Genomic DNA, 21,602 nt, shown 5'->3' with positions numbered 1-21,602 from the left:
AAGGAGACAGGAGTGCAGATGCACCGACACCTGCTAGCAAAGCACATTTGTTTTCCCTAAAGGTCACAAGCGGCTGGGATCTGTTACAATTTATTAACCCAATCATGGGCTCCCACAACCGTGGGTGCAGTGGTCCCAGCATGAATGGAGAACTAACGGGAGAGGTTGGACAGGGGCATTTGTACAAGGCGTGGAGGTGGCTCCTAGAAGTGACTTGCCCTGAAGAGAAAGAGGCTGGAGGCCACCAGCCGGCTCTGGGACACTCTGAGCACAGCATGGAGTGGCACTTGGTTGTCTTCCAGGGACTGATGCCCTAGGTCTGGAGAAGGGAGTGCCAACCTCAACAACAACAGAGTAAACGTTAAAAAAAAAACAGGAGAATTTAAGACCCACATTGGAACGGGCATCGTCACAGCCAGGGGAGAAAGTATTGGCTTCACCTCAAGGAGAGAGGATGTAACAAGCAGTTTAGCCAAAAACCGGGACAGTGGCCTTGCACAGATCCCGGTACAGCAGTGGACACGGGTGGGAGCTGGGCATTAGCATACCGGTCACATCGAGCATTGGCAGAGACAATATCCTAGTTTGATTCGAAAGAACTTTAGGGAGAAAGATTCCCCAAATCCGAATTTAGTCCTGGTGGATAAAAAAATTCAAATGACAAAAGAAACACTTTTAAAATCTGTAGAGTATGACTCAAACACAAGAGATGGCCCTTCTTCAATGTATCAGACGAGTTCTTCAGTATTTCCCAAAGGGGGGTTTCAGAGATGTTTGGGGTGCTAACAGCATCGTCTCTCCCTAGGTGACAAATTCGCAGGATGCTTGTCTAAAATCAGTTTTATTCTCTCAGTCACCCCTCACATGTAACTGACATCCAGAGAATGATTTCTGGGTTCAGTCTTCTTGTTTCTACTGACTATGTGAACAAGAGAAAAAAATTAGCCATGCATTTCCTGGTGCTTGGTTGGTACTTAATAAATGTTAGCTCCTGTCCTTCTTGTAGGCTCTTGGAAAAGAGAAGGTGGAACGTTGTAGAAGGTTAACCGTTGCATTTTACTGAGTAAGGTCCCATGATGAACGTGTTTATCATATTCAGATGAGGACTCTTGCCTTAGTGGTTCCCACTGGTTCCCTGCTGGCCTGAGTCTATGCTGGGACTCACTGTGCTTAATGAATGATAATTAATGGTGATGAAGACCTTTAAGGAGAGGGCTAAACTATGCAGTCTGCCTTTGCCTTTAGGTGGCTTTTATAAGCAGCACATGCACACAGAATGAAGACTTTGAAAGGAACGAATACAAACAAGAGCCATCACTGCTTTGCAAGGGAAGTTTATTAGGAGATTTACAAAGGGATTTGGAGAACTGGAGGACAGGTCAAAGCAGCAGAGAGAACCACAACACACGTCATGTGACTTGCACAGCCCTAACTTGTCAGACCATCAGCTCACAGAATAACTGCAGGAGGGCAGCCTCGAACGAGGAGGATCAGGTGGGCCTGGATGCCTGTTCTCTTTCCAGACTGTGAATCACGGTGGTGCCTGGGGTGGGGCCCCATGCCTGATGGTTGTCAGAGAGCAGGGCTGGTCCGTGGATGGTCTTCTGTCTTCACACAGTTCTCCTGCTCAGCCCGGCATATCTAGCACCCAAAGGTGCTGCAGGGCCCGATGCGGGAGCGTGGGCCACAAGGGGTGCAGGAATTTGTGACGCATGCGTTGCTCGTGGCGCAGGGGTTGCAGGGCAGCCTGGGACACAGAATCATTAGCTCATCACCATGAGAGAGATGAAAAAAGTAAGGAGGGGCATCAACCCAAGGAGACGCGAAACAAGCAAAAACCACTCTCTGACATCTTCGGAAGCCAAGTCTCAGTCGGATCACTCCTTCTACAAAGGAGTAGACTTTGGTGGAAAAGAGCAAAGAAGACTTAAGGTCTTCACTCTATAAGCCTGGGGTCATGGGGAAGTCCTATGTCCCTCAAAGCCCAGTCCTCTCACCTGTGAGACGGATTGGTAATACCTCCCAAACAGATTGTGTTCATGAAAATACTCTTATTAGGGGACAAGTGCTGGGCCCTATGAGTTTTTGAGTCATCTCTCCTTTGCAATATTCAAATGCTCATCTGTAAGGTGGTTGTCCTGATTCCCACTCTGCCTGCCTCAGTGATCCCAACAAGAATCCATGAAACAATGGATTTCAAAGTATGAATTAAACCCAAAGGCACTATTTAAATACACATGGTGGTGATTTTGTTTTCCCTTTTGCTGTGACAAGCCAACCTTGAAGGTACAAAGCTTTATTCATCCATCAGCACCCAAAAGCTTACCAGCAGAGAAATAGCCAAGTCTCAAGAGGATCTTTTGGAACAGAAAATACCTTTCGGCCAGGTACTGACAAATACTTTTCACTCCTCGCTGCTGGAATATACAACTCTGGTCTCTACAGACATATTGGCATCTGAAACTTAACCTGCAAAGTCCCTGTTTTGTCCTTTAGGAGAACTATGCGTGTGCGTCACAGGGGTGCCACCTGCCAGGTACTCACTTGCAGTCCTCGCTCTCCAGCAGCCCCCGGTACGTGTTGATCTCACACTCCAGCCGGGCCCGGACGTCCAGCAGCACCTGGTACTCCTGGTTCTGCCGCTCCAGGTCACTCCTGATCTCCGCCAGCTGGTGCTCCACGTTGGTGATCAGGCCCTGCACCTGGGACAGCTGGGAGCCGTAGCGGGCCTCCGTCTCCGTCAGCGTGTTTTCCAGGGAGTCTCTCTGCACAGGGGAAGGTGAGAAACGTCACAGAGCTGCTCCTTAAATGGCTTCTCCATGGGTTCCAAAGGAGTCACAAGCCTCCAGAGTTAAGGAGAGCCTGGCCCCAAGGGCAACCCAGTGACTCCGATCCCCCAACCTCCCCTTCTCACCAGGAGGCTGAACAATACCCACCAGGTTGTGCTGGGCCTGCAGCTCCACCTCCAGGGCGTTGACCGTGCGTCTCAGCTCGATGATCTCCGCCTGGTTGGACTGCAGCTGCTCCGAGCTGGACACCACCTGCTTGTTCAGCTCCTCTGTCTGAAACACCAAAGGGGAGAAGCCAGGATCAGACCCCGCCTGAAGGGCCCCGAGGGGCCAAGGGCACTGAGTGTCCACAAGCTGAGATGCCCACCTGCCTGGCGAACCATTCCTCCACGTCCCTGCGGTTGGTCTCCACCAGGGCCTCGTACTGACTCCTGGTCTCATTGAGCACACGGTTCAGGTCCACGGTGGGAGCAGCGTCCACCTCCACATTGAGGCGGTCTCCAAGTTGGCAACGCAGGGTGTTGACTTCCTGATGGAGGAAGAGAAAGGAATGAACCCACAGAAAGAATTCTGTACATTAAATTCTCCCTGAGGGAGTCGAACGTGGTGGGAAGAGGATGCATTAGAAATTTTGTGGGGTTTTTTGTTTCCAAAGTCAGTTCCCTTTATTAAATGTTGATTTTCACAGACCAGAAATACAAAATAAAAGTAGAAATGGGTTTTGGTTAGGAGCTACAGTCCTGACCTCACGTGACCCCTGCTTGCAGCAACTTGAACAGGACAAGAAACATCTATATTTCAAAGGTCAGGAAAGGAGGACAAGGTTTTGGATCCTGAACTGCCCTGCCTCCCACCCAGTCTCTCCTCAGATTATAAAGAGCCATCCTTGTGAAGCAGCAGAGTGAGGTGCCTCCCCTGCTGCCCCAGCAAAGTTCACACTCGCGGGAGAGCTTGTTAGATGGCGCAGAATCCGAGGACTACGTGTCATATGAGGACGGCGTTGAAGCCCAGTTGATGTAAAACTCAGCTAAGTTATACCTTTTGTGATTCAGGCCTCCTGTCTGAGTCTCTCCCCATCTGTATATGAGGCTGCTTGATTAAATGAGTGCAAATGTTTCTTCCCACTCCAAGAGTCTATTATTTCTTTCGTATTTTCCCTTTGGTCGGTGATAAACCTGGCATGATAACTGGTTTATATTTGCTGCCACTTAAATATAGAGAAACTAGTTTTAACTCCTACCATTTACTTCATTTTCTCTACCATCACACACTATCCATGAGAGGGTATTTCTTCTTCACCTAATGTTTGAGACATGTATCTGATATCCTAGTATTACCATGAGGTCTGAATCAACCATTACTTCAGTTCCTTCATTTCTCCCATTTTTTCCATCCATCCATCCATCCATCCATCCTTCTGTCCAAGCTGGGTTCTAACATCTAGGTGGCACATAATATAAGAAAGTTTGCTATCTCCTGCCAATCTTAGTCATTAACGTAGCATCTATTGAGAGGATCATTGATCTGATCAAACAGTAGAAAGTATTTTGAAGACCTTTATGCGGCCTTTTGGCCACATATCTGGGCCCCAAATGGAAACAGGCCAGCTGATCATACTCTTTTAGGTAAAAGAGATAAGCTTTCCTAACAATCCTCTGAGGGTATTTTGCGTAACCAGCAAAATATTGTGTTAGCTCTAGGATGCTTAGCAAACAACCACCTTATCCCACTCAAGGGAGTTACAGGAATTTCAATACAGGGATGTTGGGGGCTGGGACTCCCTCACCTGCTCGTGGTTTTGCTTGAGGCAGAGCAGCTCCTCCTTCAGGGACTCCACCTGGGCCTCCAGGTCAGACTTGCACAGGGTCAGCTCATCCAGAATCCTCCGCAGGCCATTGATGTCTGACTCCACCAGCTGCCGCAAGCCCAGCTCCGTCTGGTACCTACATACAGCCAAGGGTCAAAGCAAGTCAAAGAAGAAGACTTTTTCCTGGACTTTACTAGGCTAACCTGGTCAATTTCACTACATTTTGCAATACTTGGAATTTTTTGAACTTTTCTCAAAGGGAAGAAAATATCCCTGTGCAGAGTGAAAAGACCTATTTCCTCCCTGAGACCCACAGAGAAGATATTGGTGGGGCGCCCTTCTATAGTTTTCATCTATAATTCATTGCAGTTGGCCTAAGATGCCCAGTCACAGGCTGCTATCAATGAAGCCCTGTCCTCTTGCCTTCTTAAGTGAGTTGGTGAATTTCATTAGTCACCATCCTTTCCCAACCACCCTGAGAAGCAGCCTGGTATCGTGAGAGAAGCACTGAATTAGCAGGCAGTGAGATTCAACCCTGCCCTTAGGACTGTGGATGAGCCCTTCATCTCTCTAGTCTCGATTTCCTCATTTGTAAAATGGGGACCAGACGATCACGTCATCAGCTTGGCCTGAATATGAATAAATGGCATGGGTAGAACTACCTTGTAAACTGTAAAGTTCTATAAAACTACAAAGGTCTGTTAGGATTGTCATCGTTATCCCAAGAAAAGCTGATTGATTCTCTGAAATGGATTTTGCCTCCTACATTGTCATTTAACTTTTTTCTGATGGGCTGATAATGACTAAATTATATTAAGAGAATGGTGTGAAATTCACTTTTTAACTCAGTCCAGACACTAAAGCTGAAAAAGAGAAAGAATGGATGGTTTCTTGGGCTGCTGTGAACTAAACTTAAGACACAGAATTCTTGCTTTCAGTGAGGAGATTAACTGACATTTAAACTAACTAACCCAGTGCAAGAATCACCCCCCTCTCATCACAGACAGCTCCTGCTTGCAAGCTCCCAGGACAGAGTTCATCACTTTGCAATTCTGCCTGTCCATTACTAGCTTGCTCCAATCATTAGAAAAATCTTACTTGGTCCTGAAGTCATCTGCGGCCAGCTTGGCGTTGTCAATCTGCACCACCAGCCTGGCGTTTTCTGCCTTGCTACACAGGATCTGGGGACAGTATTCATTGTGCAATTAGTTATAGTAAGAATGAATGCCTTATCACTTAAAGTGAGGGGCAATTACCTTTCAAATACACATTCTTTCCAAATAGCTTTGAATCTTCTCAAATTTTCAGTTTGGGGATAAAGAGAGGATTAATTAATAGAACCGATCATTCCAAAACTGAAACGTCAAGAGGAAATGTGTCCTTTGTCATGAATTCTTCTCTTCTCAGTCTGCCTCTGGCTTCCAGCAGGATATTGAGTCTGCTGGGTACCAACCCTCACAGAGGGTGACTAGCCTCCCAGTTTGCTTAGGACTAGAGGGTTCCCGGGATGCTAAACCCAGAAAAATCCCAAGCAAACCAAGACAAGTTGGTTATCCTACATTCACACTCCTTCATTCCAGCCCTGCTGACCTCTCTCCACTCTCCCTTCGTATTTTCCTGGACAAGACTTTTGCACAAAGCTTCTGCATCTACTTGGAATGCCTGGGATGCTCTCATCCACCTCGCAAGACCCCCTGCATAACCCATGTTCCCCTTCCATCCCCAGTTTCTGCAGGAAGTCGCTTCCTCCACATGCTCCCACAGTACCTTGCATGTAGCCAGTTACACTTCTTATCATCACCTTTGCTGAGGTCATTTGCTTCCATGTCTGTCTCGCCTATTAGACTGTGAACTCCCAAAGGAAAGGGACTGTCCTACTCAGAACTTTATCCCTCACTCCAGCACTGCGCCTCATACTCCCTAAATGCAGGTCAATGAATGTGTGATTTTCAAGTCCCACAGCCTCTTTCTGGCATTCACTTTGCCAGAACCACTGAATCATGGACAGTCATTTCTCTCGGAGAATCAAGGGCTTGTGCAATCGAATATAAACTCCTGTTCATCCTTCAAACCCCGCTCAGAAATTGCCGCTTCTGAGAAGCCCTCCCTGATATACACCATGTAGTAAGTCCCACTTTTATGCCAACCCTTTCCTTTCCTCACTTCTACTCCCGGATTCTCATCTTGTATGCACGCCTGCTCTGGCCCATGGTCCATGTGTCTCTGCATATTAGTGAGGCTTCTGGAGTCAGTAGCTCTTTTGCTTTGTTAGAGACAGTCTCTTACTTTAGCTTTGAAAATCTTTAAATATTTGAGGATTCACTCTGGAAATTCCTAGCTCCAAGAAATAATTCAGGTACATGTTACTATGTTTTTCATGCTACAGGCTCTGAAAACAAGACTGGAATATCATAATAGGACTAAAGAATCAAACAATCTGCTTTTAGGTAAGAAGCAATATTAGATTGCTAAAACTGATATCGGACTAATGCCTTATCCTCTCCTCTCAGTCTGTAGCCTTCCCTCCTGGGGCTTCCCACATAGATTTTCTAAGACAATGTGTCGTACGTAAGCCAATGTAGTCTCTGTATCACTTTCAACATTAGCTTTGAACCCTCTTAAATCCATTCAGAAGTGGGTATGGTAAATCTGGATAAGTAATTCACCCAACTGGCAGCGGGGTGCCCAGCCCCTCACCTTCTGCTGGAGCTCCTCGATGGTCCGGAAGTAGGACTGGTAGTTGGGGCACACCAGGGGCTCCTGCTGCTGGGACCGCTCCCGGATGCGGCTCTCCAGCTCCGCGTTGTCCCGCTCCAGCTGCCGCACCTTCTCCAGGTAGCTGGCCAGGCGGTCGTTCAGGAACCGCATGGTCTCCTTCTCATTGCCATTGAAGGAACCCTCGCAGAACCAGTTGCAGCTGCTCACATTGGCGGGGATGTTGCAGGCCCCGGGCAGGGTGCAGCCGTGACAGCTGGGGGGCACGCAGGGCCGGGAGGAGCAGCTGGAGCGGCAGCTCAGGTTGGGCAGGCAGCAGCTGTAAGGCATGGTGCTGGACAGAGCAGGGCTCAGAAGGTCAGTTCCAAAGCCTGATTCCTTTTCTCTGGTGCTAAGTCCTTTCCAGGTCTTTATATCCTGTCAGCTGTGGGTGTGGCAACCACGGATGGCATTACCCTCTTTGGCTCTCTTTACCAACTTTTCCAGCTTATGTAGCCACCTCACACGAGTCCTTGACCTCATAAAATGTTTTATTCTGGCTTCTTGCTAAGTTAGGACTCATCACCAATCATGCTGGTTGGTTAAGGAAGAGCATCAAAGGGACCAACCCATTGTCTTGCCAACAACAGCGCTTATTCATGGGGTGTTGAGTTAGAGCGACAGCTGTGCCCTGTCCTCCAGAGTTGAGGGCACTTCTGTGCCTCTTTCCCCTAAGCAAGGAGAGGTCTGCAGCTCCTCCAGCTCATACTCAGTAAGGACTCTGTGAAGAAACCAGACTGCTCTAGAGGGAATCCTGGAAGCTGAGGTCAGAAAGGACTGATGAGACCAATCCAGTTCAGTGGCCCTTCACTGTATGGAGGCAATTCTACCCTCCTCCCATGGGGCTTCAGTAATCCCCCCAGCTCCATTTCTGCACCCATTCAATGTTCACAGAACATTAAGAAAGCTAACATCTTGGGAGCACCTCCTCTGAAGGAAGACACACTTGTACACCCTATGGTGGTGTTTGGCTCCCTCTTTCTGGGCAGCCACTGCACCAAGTGTCTTCTCTGCATTATCTCCTTCAAACCTCACAAAACCCTGCAGGGTTTGCAGATGAGAACACCAAGCCTTGGGGAGGTTGCCCAGGGTCACAGAGCTATTACGTGATGGCGCCAGCATTCAACCCAGATCGCTCTGATTCCAATGGCTGCACCCTCTCCATCACATTGTGTCTCTCTTCCAATCTTCTCACTACTGAGATGCAATGATATACAAATGGATTCAGTTCAGTGGGGCTCCACCTGGACAACATCCCCTCCTAAATTAGAACAGGACGAGAAGTGAAAGTGTGTTCTCTATTGAAGAACCAAGGGTCATTTCTACACTAATGGAAGGAAGTCTACTTTTTGGGGTGGGGGTCTACTTATAGGGTCTACTTATTTATTTGTTTTTAGAGGCAGTACTGAGGATTGAACCCACAACCTTGTGCATGCTAACACTTGAGCGTATAGCTCCCCCAACAGGAAGTCTACTGAGTGAGAAAATGTAATGCCCACTAAAAGCCTGAAAAAAGGAAATCTTAGTTGATTCGACATCAAAACACCTGAGTTCAGTTTTCCAAAGGATGTGACCTTAAAAGCCACCACAACGTTACACACTTAATGATATCTTGTGACCATCAAGACATTTTGACAAACAGATGTTCTGCAATTATGTTCTTCCAGATGGAGCTATGAGCCATGAGGGTTTTATGGGTAATCTATCAGTACTCAAAATATGAAAAAAAATACTCCTTAAATTAGTTCCTTTTGGAAGCTACCTGCTAAATCCTCCCATACAGCCATCACTCAGATCATCGCTTCTTCAAACTTGCCCTCAAAGGCCAGGACAGTTTCTTTTGGTTATCCTCACTGATGGCAAATCTTCATCTTCTGGAGGTGTGCTTGTTTTTGGAATCATCCAAGTCTCATTTGGAACCAAGCCTAGCAAATGGGATAAACAACCAAACTGAGCAGCCTCTTTAATGTGTCAGAAACACATTGTGATGGTAAAGTGATAATGTATGTTTTCTTGGGTGATTCTAAAAGTCATTTCCAAGGTGGAACTTCAAATATACTTTCATAAAGGGCAGCAGCTTTGGAGTAAAGGGATATCTCCCAGAGTGTATGTTTTGAAGACGTTGACATCCTTACATTTACAGTCCACATCCTTCTGCCCCTTCCACCTGAATCTCAACCTTTGGAGAGAAGTGAAACAGGTGTGTTGGTATAAAATCACTACCAAACTGATTGAAGCCCTATTGGGTGAGATCAGAGAACATAAAGCAAATAGCTGGGTTCATTTGCTTTTCTCTCTCTCCCCTTCTCCTATGCCCCAAGCTCCAAAAGACAAAAATTTAGACAATGGCACTTTTTTAAGAGTAGGAAAGGACTACTGTATTGTAGACTGGTAAATATGTCCATGGAGATCCTTCAAACCATTACTGTAGCTTCTATCTAAGTCAGAATGGAATAATCCGGAAGCATCCTTGGATCTTCAAAAATGTAGGACAGAGTTTAGGAAGCACAATCATTGCCATATCGTTAGAAGTGACCATGACTGCTGCATAGCTACATGGTCTTTAGATAATGATGGTGAAGAGGATTTGGGTCTATTGAGAAAAAAAGCCAAGTTTCAATTAACTTCCCAGAAATTCTGGAGGACAGCTACTTCTTATTTATTCCACTTACTGTGTGCTGTGAGTTCTTACCTTCAAATAAGCAATGGCATTGTTCCTAGTCAATGACCCTTCAATAAACATGATGAGCAAATCACATCCTAACACACAGAAAGGTTTTACACCTGCCCATGTAATTGTGGTAGACGCCATGGGAAAGCTTCTGGTCTTCAGATGTGAGCAAATTGCAGCTGAGGTTTTAGGATTCTCTTTATTATGGAAGCCAAAGCTATTTCCGTGGGAGACGTCACACGCAAACTCTTAACCACGGAGTAGAGTCAGGGTAGATCTGCTGAGGCCATCCTCCCTGTGGCTGGACTTTAAAGGGATCAAGAGGCCTCCATCCTCCTTTCCAAAATCTTCTTCCCTGATGGCCAGGTACTACACCTGAAATTCTCACCACGAGAAACGTAAAATATATTCTTCGGGAAATGCAAAGGAACATATTGAGCCACTTATCAATTAGTGATATTTTAACGTGTACAAATGACCAGGAGAGACCAGGAGTGGTATCACTGGGCACGCACAGACCAGGGGGACTGACTTATGCCAAAGAGAGATGAAGAGGCACCCGCTGGGGAATTAGAAACTCAGAAACACTGTTCAGTATCAACACCAGCCCACCATGCCCAGCCAGCCCCGGTTGGAGCTGCCTATAAGAACAAGATAAGGGGTTTCCACAGGTGGTTCCATAAGGCAACCGTTGCAAATTTACTAATTTCCCAGCCTTGCTACATTCAGGGGAGAAATTGTGATGGTAATCCAGGGACTAAGCCAACAGGTTTGTGTCTGAGAAGATGCTCAAAAAGGATTTCCAATGAGAAACGGGAAGTAAAGGACATGGAGAATGAGCCAGCCCAAGAGTAAAGTGGGCTGTGCAAAGAGAGGTACAGACACCTCAAAATGGGATTCAGGGCCGTTGCCCAAAACCTCTCCAGAGCCACCACTGTTTCTCTTACAGTTGGTCCTGGACTCCCAATAGGGGTGGAGTCCTGGTGGGAATCCTCAGCGACAAACCAAGTCAAAAAAATGCAGAGTTCTTCAGTATGTTTTTAACTCTACCCAGTCTAGAATACAGGAGTCAAGAAGATCATAAAACAATCCAGGACAATGTAATTTATTGGTCCTAGTCTCCTGGGTGGAGCTGGAATCAGAAAAGAAATGAAAACCTGTCTATGTAGCATCTTTGTAACTTGAAGGGAAAAGTAGATGCTAAAACATTTTTCATAGCACACAGAGGATAATGCAAAGTAAGCTCCAAGTTTACTATGAATGTGCTGTGTTGAACTTTTGCATTAAGTTCTCTACTGAGTTAGGGCTTTGAAACAGATGTGAAGAAGCCATAAATTATGGCTCCTTCCCCCAGCTTCCCACAGACCCTCCTTATAGTCTCCAGTGATCTTCCCCCTGCTGTGTCCAGTGGATCTGTCTGAATCCTCATCTTCCTTGACCTGGATGCTTTTGACCATGCCCTCATCGAAACTCCAGCTTCTTTTGACTTCTGAGCATCTCTGCTTCCCTCTCCAACTGCTTATGATCAGATGTCCTCTCTGTCCTCAGAGACCCGGCTCAATCAGAGCAGAGGCTCGTGTCGGGCAGTTTGAAGAGCTGCAGGCCCGCCTCTGTCATCTCCATCAGTGGTTCCCAGGGTTTTTTCCTGCACTCACATCTTCCTCTTACAGTGTAAACAACTCCCACAGCTCTATTATTGTCTTTATTTAGGTAACTCTCAACATCTCTCCCAAATCTAGTCATTCTTTCCCAGCTCTCTCCACTGGAGACCCACTGTTGTTTCGTTTTCTAAATCTCAAAAACTTACTCATGTTGACTATCCTAGGTATTCTATCAGTACTAGTTGCCTTCCTTCTCTCTACCTCCAATCAGCTTCCATATCCCAGGCTATGCCTCTGAAACCCACCCCTCCCCTGCCCCATCACCCCCCCACCTCCACCCATCTCAGTCCTTGCTGTCTCTCACCAGCCTCCTGATTGATCTTCCTTCCTTCCCACCCAATCCCACCAACTTCTAGGATCACGACTCAGCCTGTACATAGCTGCCTTAGAGATCCTAGGTCTACCTTCCTTACAAGCTCATCTTACAGGTAGCCACTCAAAGCACTGCCAGATGTAGTCCTCCCTAACTATTTTGCAGTTTCATCTTCTGCTACCACATTTATCCTCTGCTCCTGGCTAGGAATTGGTCTGTCAGGCTCTAAACACATCCCTGGTTGCCTCATCTCCTTACCAGGCAAAATTCATGCCTAAAAAAACTTTCCCTGTTCTCAGACCTGCACACACTCATCCATCCAAATGTATCCCATCAAACTGTATTTCAGAATTATGCTCATATCATACAATAATTTTTTATCTTTTTCTTAGCAGTAATTCTTTGCTCTTTTTTTAACCTTTTTTTAGTGATTTATAATCATTTTACAATGTTGTATCAAATTCCAGTGTACAGCACAATTTTTCAGTTATACATGAACATATATATATTCGTTGTCAATTTTTTTCTCCATGAGCTACCATAAGATCTTGTATATATTTCCCTGTGCTATACAGTATAATCTTGTTTATCTATTCTACAATTTTGAAATCCCAGTCTATCCCTTCCCACCCTCCGCCTCCCTAGCAACCACAAGTTTGTATTCTATGTCTATGAGTCTATCAGTAATTGTTGATTGAAGTTGCAACTATGGGAATTATTTAAAGTTCTAATTACCTTCCCCTGAATCCTCATTAGTGTTACTGTTCCTTATTTATGCCACTTACAGTGTTCCATGATTTACACTAAGCTTTACTTAGGTGAAGATACAGTCTCTCTTGCAGGGCCTATGGTCAACAACACAGGCAGACAAAACTTACATGAATAGAATGTTTGGGTTTTCAGAGCTTTGATCGAGTGCTACCTCCTTCTTGGAGTCTCTTCCTAACCCTTTCTCACACCTCAGAATTTCATCATTCTTTACTTACACCTTTCTTGAGCCACATTGATATTTGTAAGACAGCTGTCTCTTTGTCTTATCCACTCTAGACTGTAAACGTGCTGTGGGCCAGGACTGGGGTTCACTTATATGTGTGTTCTCAGCCCCCCACATGGTACTGGCACACACAAGGGATGATTGACTGCACTTGTGTCAGTCAGCATTCAATTGAAAGAACCACTAAAATGTTGGCCAACAGAATGGAAAGTGTTGAATTCCGAGATGAAGCAAGTGTGGGATGGGGTAGAATTAATGTTTGCTGGTTGAGACCATTGGCCTCTCCTAGAATTTAGAAAATGAAATGACAAAGCAGTTATGGAAGAACATTATAGATATGAGCAAAAACCTAGAGAAAAGAATAAACTTGAAGAGAGGGAAATAAAGAGAACACTTGTCTGCAGCAAAGGACCTTCAGATGACAAAATGTTGAGTATAACAAGATGGACCAGTTCGGCAAAGATAAGTTTTAGTCCAACTCAATGTGATGTAACGTTTTGATACCAAGTGAAACTGTCCTTTGTGTGAAGACCTGGAACTTAAGCAGAGGTGAGAGCAAGATTGGAAGTCATCAGTGTAGAGGTGCTAGTTCTCCCTGAGCAAGGATATAACCAGGATGCAGAAGGAGAAAAACATAGAGTCAAGGATCTAGACATTTCCTGCATTTGAGAAAGAAAGGGGAAGACAGACTAATCAGGAGACCAAGAACAGGTAGTTGGAGATACAACAAGAGGATCCAGAGTGTGAAGGGTGATGGAGGTCATTGAAGGTACCTTTTGAGGGAAGGGCAGGTCTCTATATTGGTGATGCAGGTACAGCCAAGAGATTGAGAGGAGAGAGTAGTTCCTCTTTGAGCAGTTTCTACAGAAGCTAGTCTTCACAGTTAGGGAGAAATGGAAGCAAAGAACTCTAGACTGATGGGGTGGGAATGAGAGAGACCTGTGAGATTTGGGGAGGATTCTCACAGTTGCATCCAAGGCAAGAAGAACATGAGTTTTAAAGGCCAAATTTTCTGCATGGTCTCCCTTGGTGGGAGCCTCCCAGGAGGACAGCCCTCCCTTTCCATCTGTATTTACCAGTGAAATATAATGGCTGGCTCAGTCACTGAACCCTTGTCATCCCCCTAATGAAGAGGTATTTTTATGAAACAGTCATGACAAGTACTTTACAATGCATGAATACAAATGAGAAACACGTTTACTATGCCAGAGAAATAAAGTTTATTGGGGAGTAAATGAAGTAGCCTCCTTGCATTCCAGAGACTACCAAAGAAGCTAGGAAAGCAGGGAACATAATATGTACAGGAAATGCCCTAAAGTAAAACCTGGAGCTCAGATTACAGAGAGCTGGACGTCTTCAGAGATAGAGACACAACCTTTAGCAAGAGGGAGTTTTCCAGACACTGGAAGTTGATGATGTGTGTCTTAGCTCATGGGTCTGGGGAGCGTCTCCATGTGTAGAAATATCACAGCTGGCTTGACGAGGGATCCAAATGGTAACTGAGATCCAGCAAAGGTAGGACCTTTCCTGTGCTTGATCTAGGCTCCATTGTCAGTTTCAAAGAGGATGCAAGTTTTAAAAGCAACGTTTTTGAGAGCAGGGCCCGCAGGAGTTGCTGCTAGCATTGGTGGTGGCGCATGGGTTGCAGGGGAGTCTGGGAGGACACAGAAGTTTAGAATGAGTTGGGGAGAGGAACTGAGAGAGCTGGAAGGTGCTTAATGAGACACATCTGAATTCTCAGTTCAGGCTGGAGTTAGTTGGAATCAAATTTGATTGCTACCGAATCCCTCTCCCTGTCCCAGAATGCCATGTGCAGAGGTAAAAAATTATCCTTTTGAGAAAAAATTATATACCTTATGAGTTATAATGAGAGTGTTATGAACAGCTAGCAAGTATTCATGATAAGGAAGAATAAACTGAGATGAAAAAAATTTTTTGAATTATCCTTTTGAAAAATATTATCTCATGCTCTTGAGATCTCATGGAATGTAACACAGTCTGCCTTCCCCAAGAGTTGAGTAACAGTCTCTACCAGCATCCCTCCACTGTTAGCTCCCTGAGGCAGGAGAGGAATGCCATTCACCTTTGACCTTCCACATCTACTAAACTGTCAGAATAGACACTCCATGGACGTGTGCTATTTGATAAGTTGAAAATACGGCCAACATGTGTGTGCCCACAATGTCATATGGTCCCACCACTCTTTTTTCCAAAATTCCTTCCCCTCGTACTCACTTGCAGTCCTCGCTCTCCAGCAGCCCCCGGTACGTGTTGATCTCACACTCCAGCCGGGCCCGGACGTCCAGCAGCACCTGGTACTCCTGGTTCTGCCGCTCCAGGTCACTCCTGATCTCCGCCAGCTGGTGCTCCACGTTGGTGATCAGGCCCTGCACCTGGGACAGCTGGGAGCCGTAGCGGGCCTCCGTCTCTGTCAGCGTGTTTTCCAGGGAGTCTCTCTGCACAGGGGAAGGTGAGAAACGTCACAGAGCTGCTCCTTAAATGGCTTCTCCATGGGTTCCAAAGGAGTCACAAGCCTCCAGAGTTAAGGAGAGCCTGGCCCCAAGGGCAACCCAGTGACTCCGATCCCCCAACCTCCCCTTCTCACCAGGAGGCTGAACAATACCCACCAGGTTGTGCTGGGCCTGCAGCTCCACCTCCAGGGCGTTGACCGTGCGTCTCAGCTCGATGATCTCCGCCTGGTTGGACTGCAGCTGCTCCGAGCTGGACACCACCTGCTTGTTCAGCTCCTCTGTCTGAAACACCAAAGGGGAGAAGCCAGGATCAGACCCCGCCTGAAGGGCCCCGAGGGGCCAAGGGCACTGAGTGTCCACAAGCTGAGATGCCCACCTGCCTGGTGAACCATTCCTCCACGTCCCTGCGGTTGGTCTCCACCAGGGCCTCGTACTGACTCCTGGTCTCATTGAGCACACGGTTCAGGTCCACGGTGGGAGCAGCGTCCACCTCCACATTGAGGCGGTCTCCAAGTTGGCAACGCAGGGTGTTGACTTCCTGATGGAGGAAGAGAAAGGAATGAACCCACAGAAAGAATTCTGTACATTAAATTCTCCCTGAGGGAGTCGAACGTGGTGGGAAGAGGATGCATTAGAAATTTTGTGGGTTTTTTTGTTTCCAAAGTCAGTTCCCTTTATTAAATGTTGATTTTCACAGACCAGAAATACAAAATAAAAGTAGAAATGGGTTTTGGTTAGGAGCTACAGTCCTACCTCACGTGACCCCTGCTTGCAGCAACTTGAACAGGACAAGAAACATCTATATTTCAAAGGTCAGGAAAGGAGGACAAGGTTTTGGATCCTGAACTGCCCTGCCTCCCACCCAGTCTCTCCTCAGATTATAAAGAGCCATCCTTGTGAAGCAGCAGAGTGAGGTGCCTCCCCTGCTGCCCCAGCAAAGTTCACACTCGCGGGAGAGCTTGTTAGATGGCGCAGAATCCGAGGACTACGTGTCATATGAGGACGGCGTTGAAGCCCAGTTGATGTAAAACTCAGCTAAGTTATACCTTTTGTGATTCAGGCCTCCTGTCTGAGTCTCTCCCCATCTGTATATGAGGCTGCTTGATTAAATGAGTGCAAATGTTTCTTCCCACTCCAAGAGTCTATTATTTCTTTCGTATTTTCCCTTTGGTCGGTGATAAACCTGGCATGATAACTGGTTTATATTTGCTGCCACTTAAATATAGAGAAACTAGTTTTAACTCCTACCATTTACTTCATTTTCTCTACCATCACACACTATCCATGAGAGGGTATTTCTTCTTCACCTAATGTTTGAGACATGTATCTGATATCCTAGTATTACCATGAGGTCTGAATCAACCATTACTTCAGTTCCTTCATTTCTCCCATTTTTTCCATCCATCCATCCATCCATCCATCCTTCTGTCCAAGCTGGGTTCTAACATCTAGGTGGCACATAATATAAGAAAGTTTGCTATCTCCTGCCAATCTTAGTCATTAACGTAGCATCTATTGAGAGGATCATTGATCTGATCAAACAGTAGAAAGTATTTTGAAGACCTTTATGCGGCCTTTTGGCCACATATCTGGGCCCCAAATGGAAACAGGCCAGCTGATCATACTCTTTTAGGTAAAAGAGATAAGCTTTCCTAACAATCCTCTGAGGGTATTTTGCGTAACCAGCAAAATATTGTGTTAGCTCTAGGATGCTTAGCAAACAACCACCTTATCCCACTCAAGGGAGTTACAGGAATTTCAATACAGGGATGTTGGGGGCTGGGACTCCCTCACCTGCTCGTGGTTTTGCTTGAGGCAGAGCAGCTCCTCCTTCAGGGACTCCACCTGGGCCTCCAGGTCAGACTTGCACAGGGTCAGCTCATCCAGAATCCTCCGCAGGCCATTGATGTCTGACTCCACCAGCTGCCGCAAGCCCAGCTCCGTCTGGTACCTACATACAGCCAAGGGTCAAAGCAAGTCAAAGAAGAAGACTTTTTCCTGGACTTTACTAGGCTAACCTGGTCAATTTCACTACATTTTGCAATACTTGGAATTTTTTGAACTTTTCTCAAAGGGAAGAAAATATCCCTGTGCAGAGTGAAAAGACCTATTTCCTCCCTGAGACCCACAGAGAAGATATTGGTGGGGCGCCCTTCTATAGTTTTCATCTATAATTCATTGCAGTTGGCCTAAGATGCCCAGTCACAGGCTGCTATCAATGAAGCCCTGTCCTCTTGCCTTCTTAAGTGAGTTGGTGAATTTCATTAGTCACCATCCTTTCCCAACCACCCTGAGAAGCAGCCTGGTATCGTGAGAGAAGCACTGAATTAGCAGGCAGTGAGATTCAACCCTGCCCTTAGGACTGTGGATGAGCCCTTCATCTCTCTAGTCTCGATTTCCTCATTTGTAAAATGGGGACCAGACGATCACGTCATCAGCTTGGCCTGAATATGAATAAATGGCATGGGTAGAACTACCTTGTAAACTGTAAAGTTCTATAAAACTACAAAGGTCTGTTAGGATTGTCATCGTTATCCCAAGAAAAGCTGATTGATTCTCTGAAATGGATTTTGCCTCCTACATTGTCATTTAACTTTTTTCTGATGGGCTGATAATGACTAAATTATATTAAGAGAATGGTGTGAAATTCACTTTTTAACTCAGTCCAGACACTAAAGCTGAAAAAGAGAAAGAATGGATGGTTTCTTGGGCTGCTGTGAACTAAACTTAAGACACAGAATTCTTGCTTTCAGTGAGGAGATTAACTGACATTTAAACTAACTAACCCAGTGCAAGAATCACCCCCCTCTCATCACAGACAGCTCCTGCTTGCAAGCTCCCAGGACAGAGTTCATCACTTTGCAATTCTGCCTGTCCATTACTAGCTTGCTCCAATCATTAGAAAAATCTTACTTGGTCCTGAAGTCATCTGCGGCCAGCTTGGCGTTGTCAATCTGCACCACCAGCCTGGCGTTTTCTGCCTTGCTACACAGGATCTGGGGACAGTATTCATTGTGCAATTAGTTATAGTAAGAATGAATGCCTTATCACTTTGAGGGGCAATTACCTTTCAAATACACATTCTTTCCAAATAGCTTTGAATCTTCTCAAATTTTCAGTTTGGGGATAAAGAGAGGATTAATTAATAGAACCGATCATTCCAAAACTGAAACGTCAAGAGGAAATGTGTCCTTTGTCATGAATTCTTCTCTTCTCAGTCTGCCTCTGGCTTCCAGCAGGATATTGAGTCTGCTGGGTACCAACCCTCACAGAGGGTGACTAGCCTCCCAGTTTGCTTAGGACTAGAGGGTTCCCGGGATGCTAAACCCAGAAAAATCCCAAGCAAACCAAGACAAGTTGGTTATCCTACATTCACACTCCTTCATTCCAGCCCTGCTGACCTCTCTCCACTCTCCCTTCGTATTTTCCTGGACAAGACTTTTGCACAAAGCTTCTGCATCTACTTGGAATGCCTGGGATGCTCTCATCCACCTCGCAAGACCCCCTGCATAACCCATGTTCCCCTTCCATCCCCAGTTTCTGCAGGAAGTCCCTTCCTCCACATGCTCCCACAGTACCTTGCATGTAGCCAGTTACACTTCTTATCATCACCTTTGCTGAGGTCATTTGCTTCCATGTCTGTCTCGCCTATTAGACTGTGAACTCCCAAAGGAAAGGGACTGTCCTACTCAGAACTTTATCCCTCACTCCAGCACTGCGCCTCATACTCCCTAAATGCAGGTCAATGAATGTGTGATTTTCAAGTCCCACAGCCTCTTTCTGGCATTCACTTTGCCAGAACCACTGAATCATGGACAGTCATTTCTCTCGGAGAATCAAGGGCTTGTGCAATCGAATATAAACTCCTGTTCATCCTTCAAACCCCGCTCAGAAATTGCCGCTTCTGAGAAGCCCTCCCTGATATACACCATGTAGTAAGTCCCACTTTTATGCCAACCCTTTCCTTTCCTCACTTCTACTCCCGGATTCTCATCTTGTATGCACGCCTGCTCTGGCCCATGGTCCATGTGTCTCTGCATATTAGTGAGGCTTCTGGAGTCAGTAGCTCTTTTGCTTTGTTAGAGACAGTCTCTTACTATAGCTTTGAAAATCTTTAAATATTTGAGGATTCACTCTGGAAATTCCTAGCTCCAAGAAATAATTCAGGTACATGTTACTATGTTTTTCATGCTACAGGCTCTGAAAACAAGACTGGAATATCATAATAGGACTAAAGAATCAAACAATCTGCTTTTAGGTAAGAAGCAATATTAGATTGCTAAAACTGATATCGGACTAATGCCTTATCCTCTCCTCTCAGTCTGTAGCCTTCCCTCCTGGGGCTTCCCACATAGATTTTCTAAGACAATGTGTCGTACGTAAGCCAATGTAGTCTCTGTATCACTTTCAACATTAGCTTTGAACCCTCTTAAATCCATTCAGAAGTGGGTATGGTAAATCTGGATAAGTAATTCACCCAACTGGCAGCGGGGTGCCCAGCCCCTCACCTTCTGCTGGAGCTCCTCGATGGTCCGGAAGTAGGACTGGTAGTTGGGGCACACCAGGGGCTCCTGCTGCTGGGACCGCTCCCGGATGCGGCTCTCCAGCTCCGCGTTGTCCCGCTCCAGCTGCCGCACCTTCTCCAGGTAGCTGGCCAGGCGGTCGTTCAGGAACCGCATGGTCTCCTTCTCATTGCCATTGAAGGAACCCTCGCAGAACCAGTTGCAGCTGCTCACGTTGGCGGGGATGTTGCAGGCCCCGGGCAGGGTGCAGCCGTGACAGCTGGGGGGCACGCAGGGCCGGGAGGAGCAGCTGGAGCGGCAGCTCAGGTTGGGCAGGCAGCAGCTGTAAGGCATGGTGCTGGACAGAGCAGGGCTCAGAAGGTCAGTTCCAAAGCCTGATTCCTTTTCTCTGGTGCTAAGTCCTTTCCAGGTCTTTATATCCTGTCAGCTGTGGGTGTGGCAACCACGGATGGCATTACCCTCTTTGGCTCTCTTTACCAACTTTTCCAGCTTATGTAGCCACCTCACACGAGTCCTTGACCTCATAAAATGTTTTATTCTGGCTTCTTGCTAAGTTAGGACTCATCACCAATCATGCTGGTTGGTTAAGGAAGAGCATCAAAGGGACCAACCCATTGTCTTGCCAACAACAGCGCTTATTCATGGGGTGTTGAGTTAGAGCGACAGCTGTGCCCTGTCCTCCAGAGTTGAGGGCACTTCTGTGCCTCTTTCCCCTAAGCAAGGAGAGGTCTGCAGCTCCTCCAGCTCATACTCAGTAAGGACTCTGTTTCTTCACTGCTCTAGAGGGAATCCTGGAAGCTGAGGTCAGAAAGGACTGATGAGACCAATCCAGTTCAGTGGCCCTTCACTGTATGGAGGCAATTCTACCCTCCTCCCATGGGGCTTCAGTAATCCCCCCAGCTCCATTTCTGCACCCATTCAATGTTCACAGAACATTAAGAAAGCTAACATCTTGGGAGCACCTCCTCTGAAGGAAGACACACTTGTACACCCTATGGTGGTGTTTGGCTCCCTCTTTCTGGGCAGCCACTGCACCAAGTGTCTTCTCTGCATTATCTCCTTCAAACCTCACAAAACCCTGCAGGGTTTGCAGATGAGAACACCAAGCCTTGGGGAGGTTGCCCAGGGTCACAGAGCTATTACGTGATGGCGCCAGCATTCAACCCAGATCGCTCTGATTCCAATGGCTGCACCCTCTCCATCACATTGTGTCTCTCTTCCAATCTTCTCACTACTGAGATGCAATGATATACAAATGGATTCAGTTCAGTGGGGCTCCACCTGGACAACATCCCCTCCTAAATTAGAACAGGACGAGAAGTGAAAGTGTGTTCTCTATTGAAGAACCAAGGGTCATTTCTACACTAATGGAAGGAAGTCTACTTTTTGGGGTGGGGGTCTACTTATAGGGTCTACTTATTTATTTGTTTTTAGAGGCAGTACTGAGGATTGAACCCACAACCTTGTGCATGCTAACACTTGAGCGTATAGCTCCCCCAACAGGAAGTCTACTGAGTGAGAAAATGTAATGCCCACTAAAAGCCTGAAAAAAGGAAATCTTAGTTGATTCGACATCAAAACACCTGAGTTCAGTTTTCCAAAGGATGTGACCTTAAAAG

The 21,602-nt window shown here is 46.3% G+C and overlaps 2 protein-coding genes across 2 annotated transcripts; both read right to left on the bottom strand.

Annotated features, from left to right (window-relative positions):
- Positions 1-1,318: 1,318 nt before the first annotated feature.
- LOC102528504 (keratin, type I cuticular Ha3-I) lies at positions 1,319-7,707 on the bottom strand. The gene is made up of 7 exons (XM_072938726.1): positions 7,294-7,707; positions 5,695-5,777; positions 4,576-4,732; positions 3,157-3,318; positions 2,937-3,062; positions 2,545-2,765; positions 1,319-1,747 (listed from the first exon to the last, which is right to left on the bottom strand). Exons 1-7 carry the CDS (start codon positions 7,639-7,641, stop codon positions 1,642-1,644), a joined length of 1,203 nt encoding a protein of 400 aa, XP_072794827.1. The 5' UTR covers positions 7,642-7,707; the 3' UTR covers positions 1,319-1,641.
- A 6,478-nt stretch (positions 7,708-14,185) lies between these two features.
- On the bottom strand, positions 14,186-20,432 carry LOC140686077 (keratin, type I cuticular Ha1). The gene is made up of 7 exons (XM_072938665.1): positions 19,969-20,432; positions 18,374-18,456; positions 17,255-17,411; positions 15,837-15,998; positions 15,617-15,742; positions 15,225-15,445; positions 14,186-14,643 (listed from the first exon to the last, which is right to left on the bottom strand). The coding sequence occupies exons 1-7, from the start codon at positions 20,314-20,316 to the stop codon at positions 14,565-14,567; spliced, it is 1,176 nt and encodes a 391-aa protein (XP_072794766.1). The 5' UTR covers positions 20,317-20,432; the 3' UTR covers positions 14,186-14,564.
- Positions 20,433-21,602: the final 1,170 nt, after the last annotated feature.

This window comes from Vicugna pacos, chromosome 16, assembly GCF_048564905.1.
Source record: "Vicugna pacos chromosome 16, VicPac4, whole genome shotgun sequence".
Lineage (NCBI taxonomy): Eukaryota > Metazoa > Chordata > Mammalia > Artiodactyla > Camelidae > Vicugna > Vicugna pacos.
The sequence above is the reverse complement of the archived record's forward strand: the minus strand, read 5'-3'. Positions and strand labels throughout refer to the sequence as shown.

Excerpts from the sequence above, each read along its gene's own strand:
- LOC102528504 (XM_072938726.1), bottom strand. The coding sequence starts at position 7,641 with ATGCCTTACAGCTGCTGCCTGCCCAACCTGAGCTGCCGCTCCAGCTGC. Across the intron at positions 5,778-7,293 it reads TCGAGGAGCTCCAGCAGAAG|ATCCTGTGTAGCAAGGCAGA; the intron begins GTGAGGGGCTGG and ends TACTGTCCCCAG. Across the intron at positions 2,766-2,936 it reads TGCAGGCCCAGCACAACCTG|AGAGACTCCCTGGAAAACAC; the intron begins GTGGGTATTGTT and ends TCCCCTGTGCAG.
- LOC140686077 (XM_072938665.1), bottom strand. The coding sequence starts at position 20,316 with ATGCCTTACAGCTGCTGCCTGCCCAACCTGAGCTGCCGCTCCAGCTGC. Across the intron at positions 15,743-15,836 it reads AGGAATGGTTCACCAGGCAG|ACAGAGGAGCTGAACAAGCA; the intron begins GTGGGCATCTCA and ends TTGGTGTTTCAG. Across the intron at positions 14,644-15,224 it reads CTGGAGAGCGAGGACTGCAA|ACTCCCCTGCAACCCATGCG; the intron begins GTGAGTACGAGG and ends GTGTCCTCCCAG.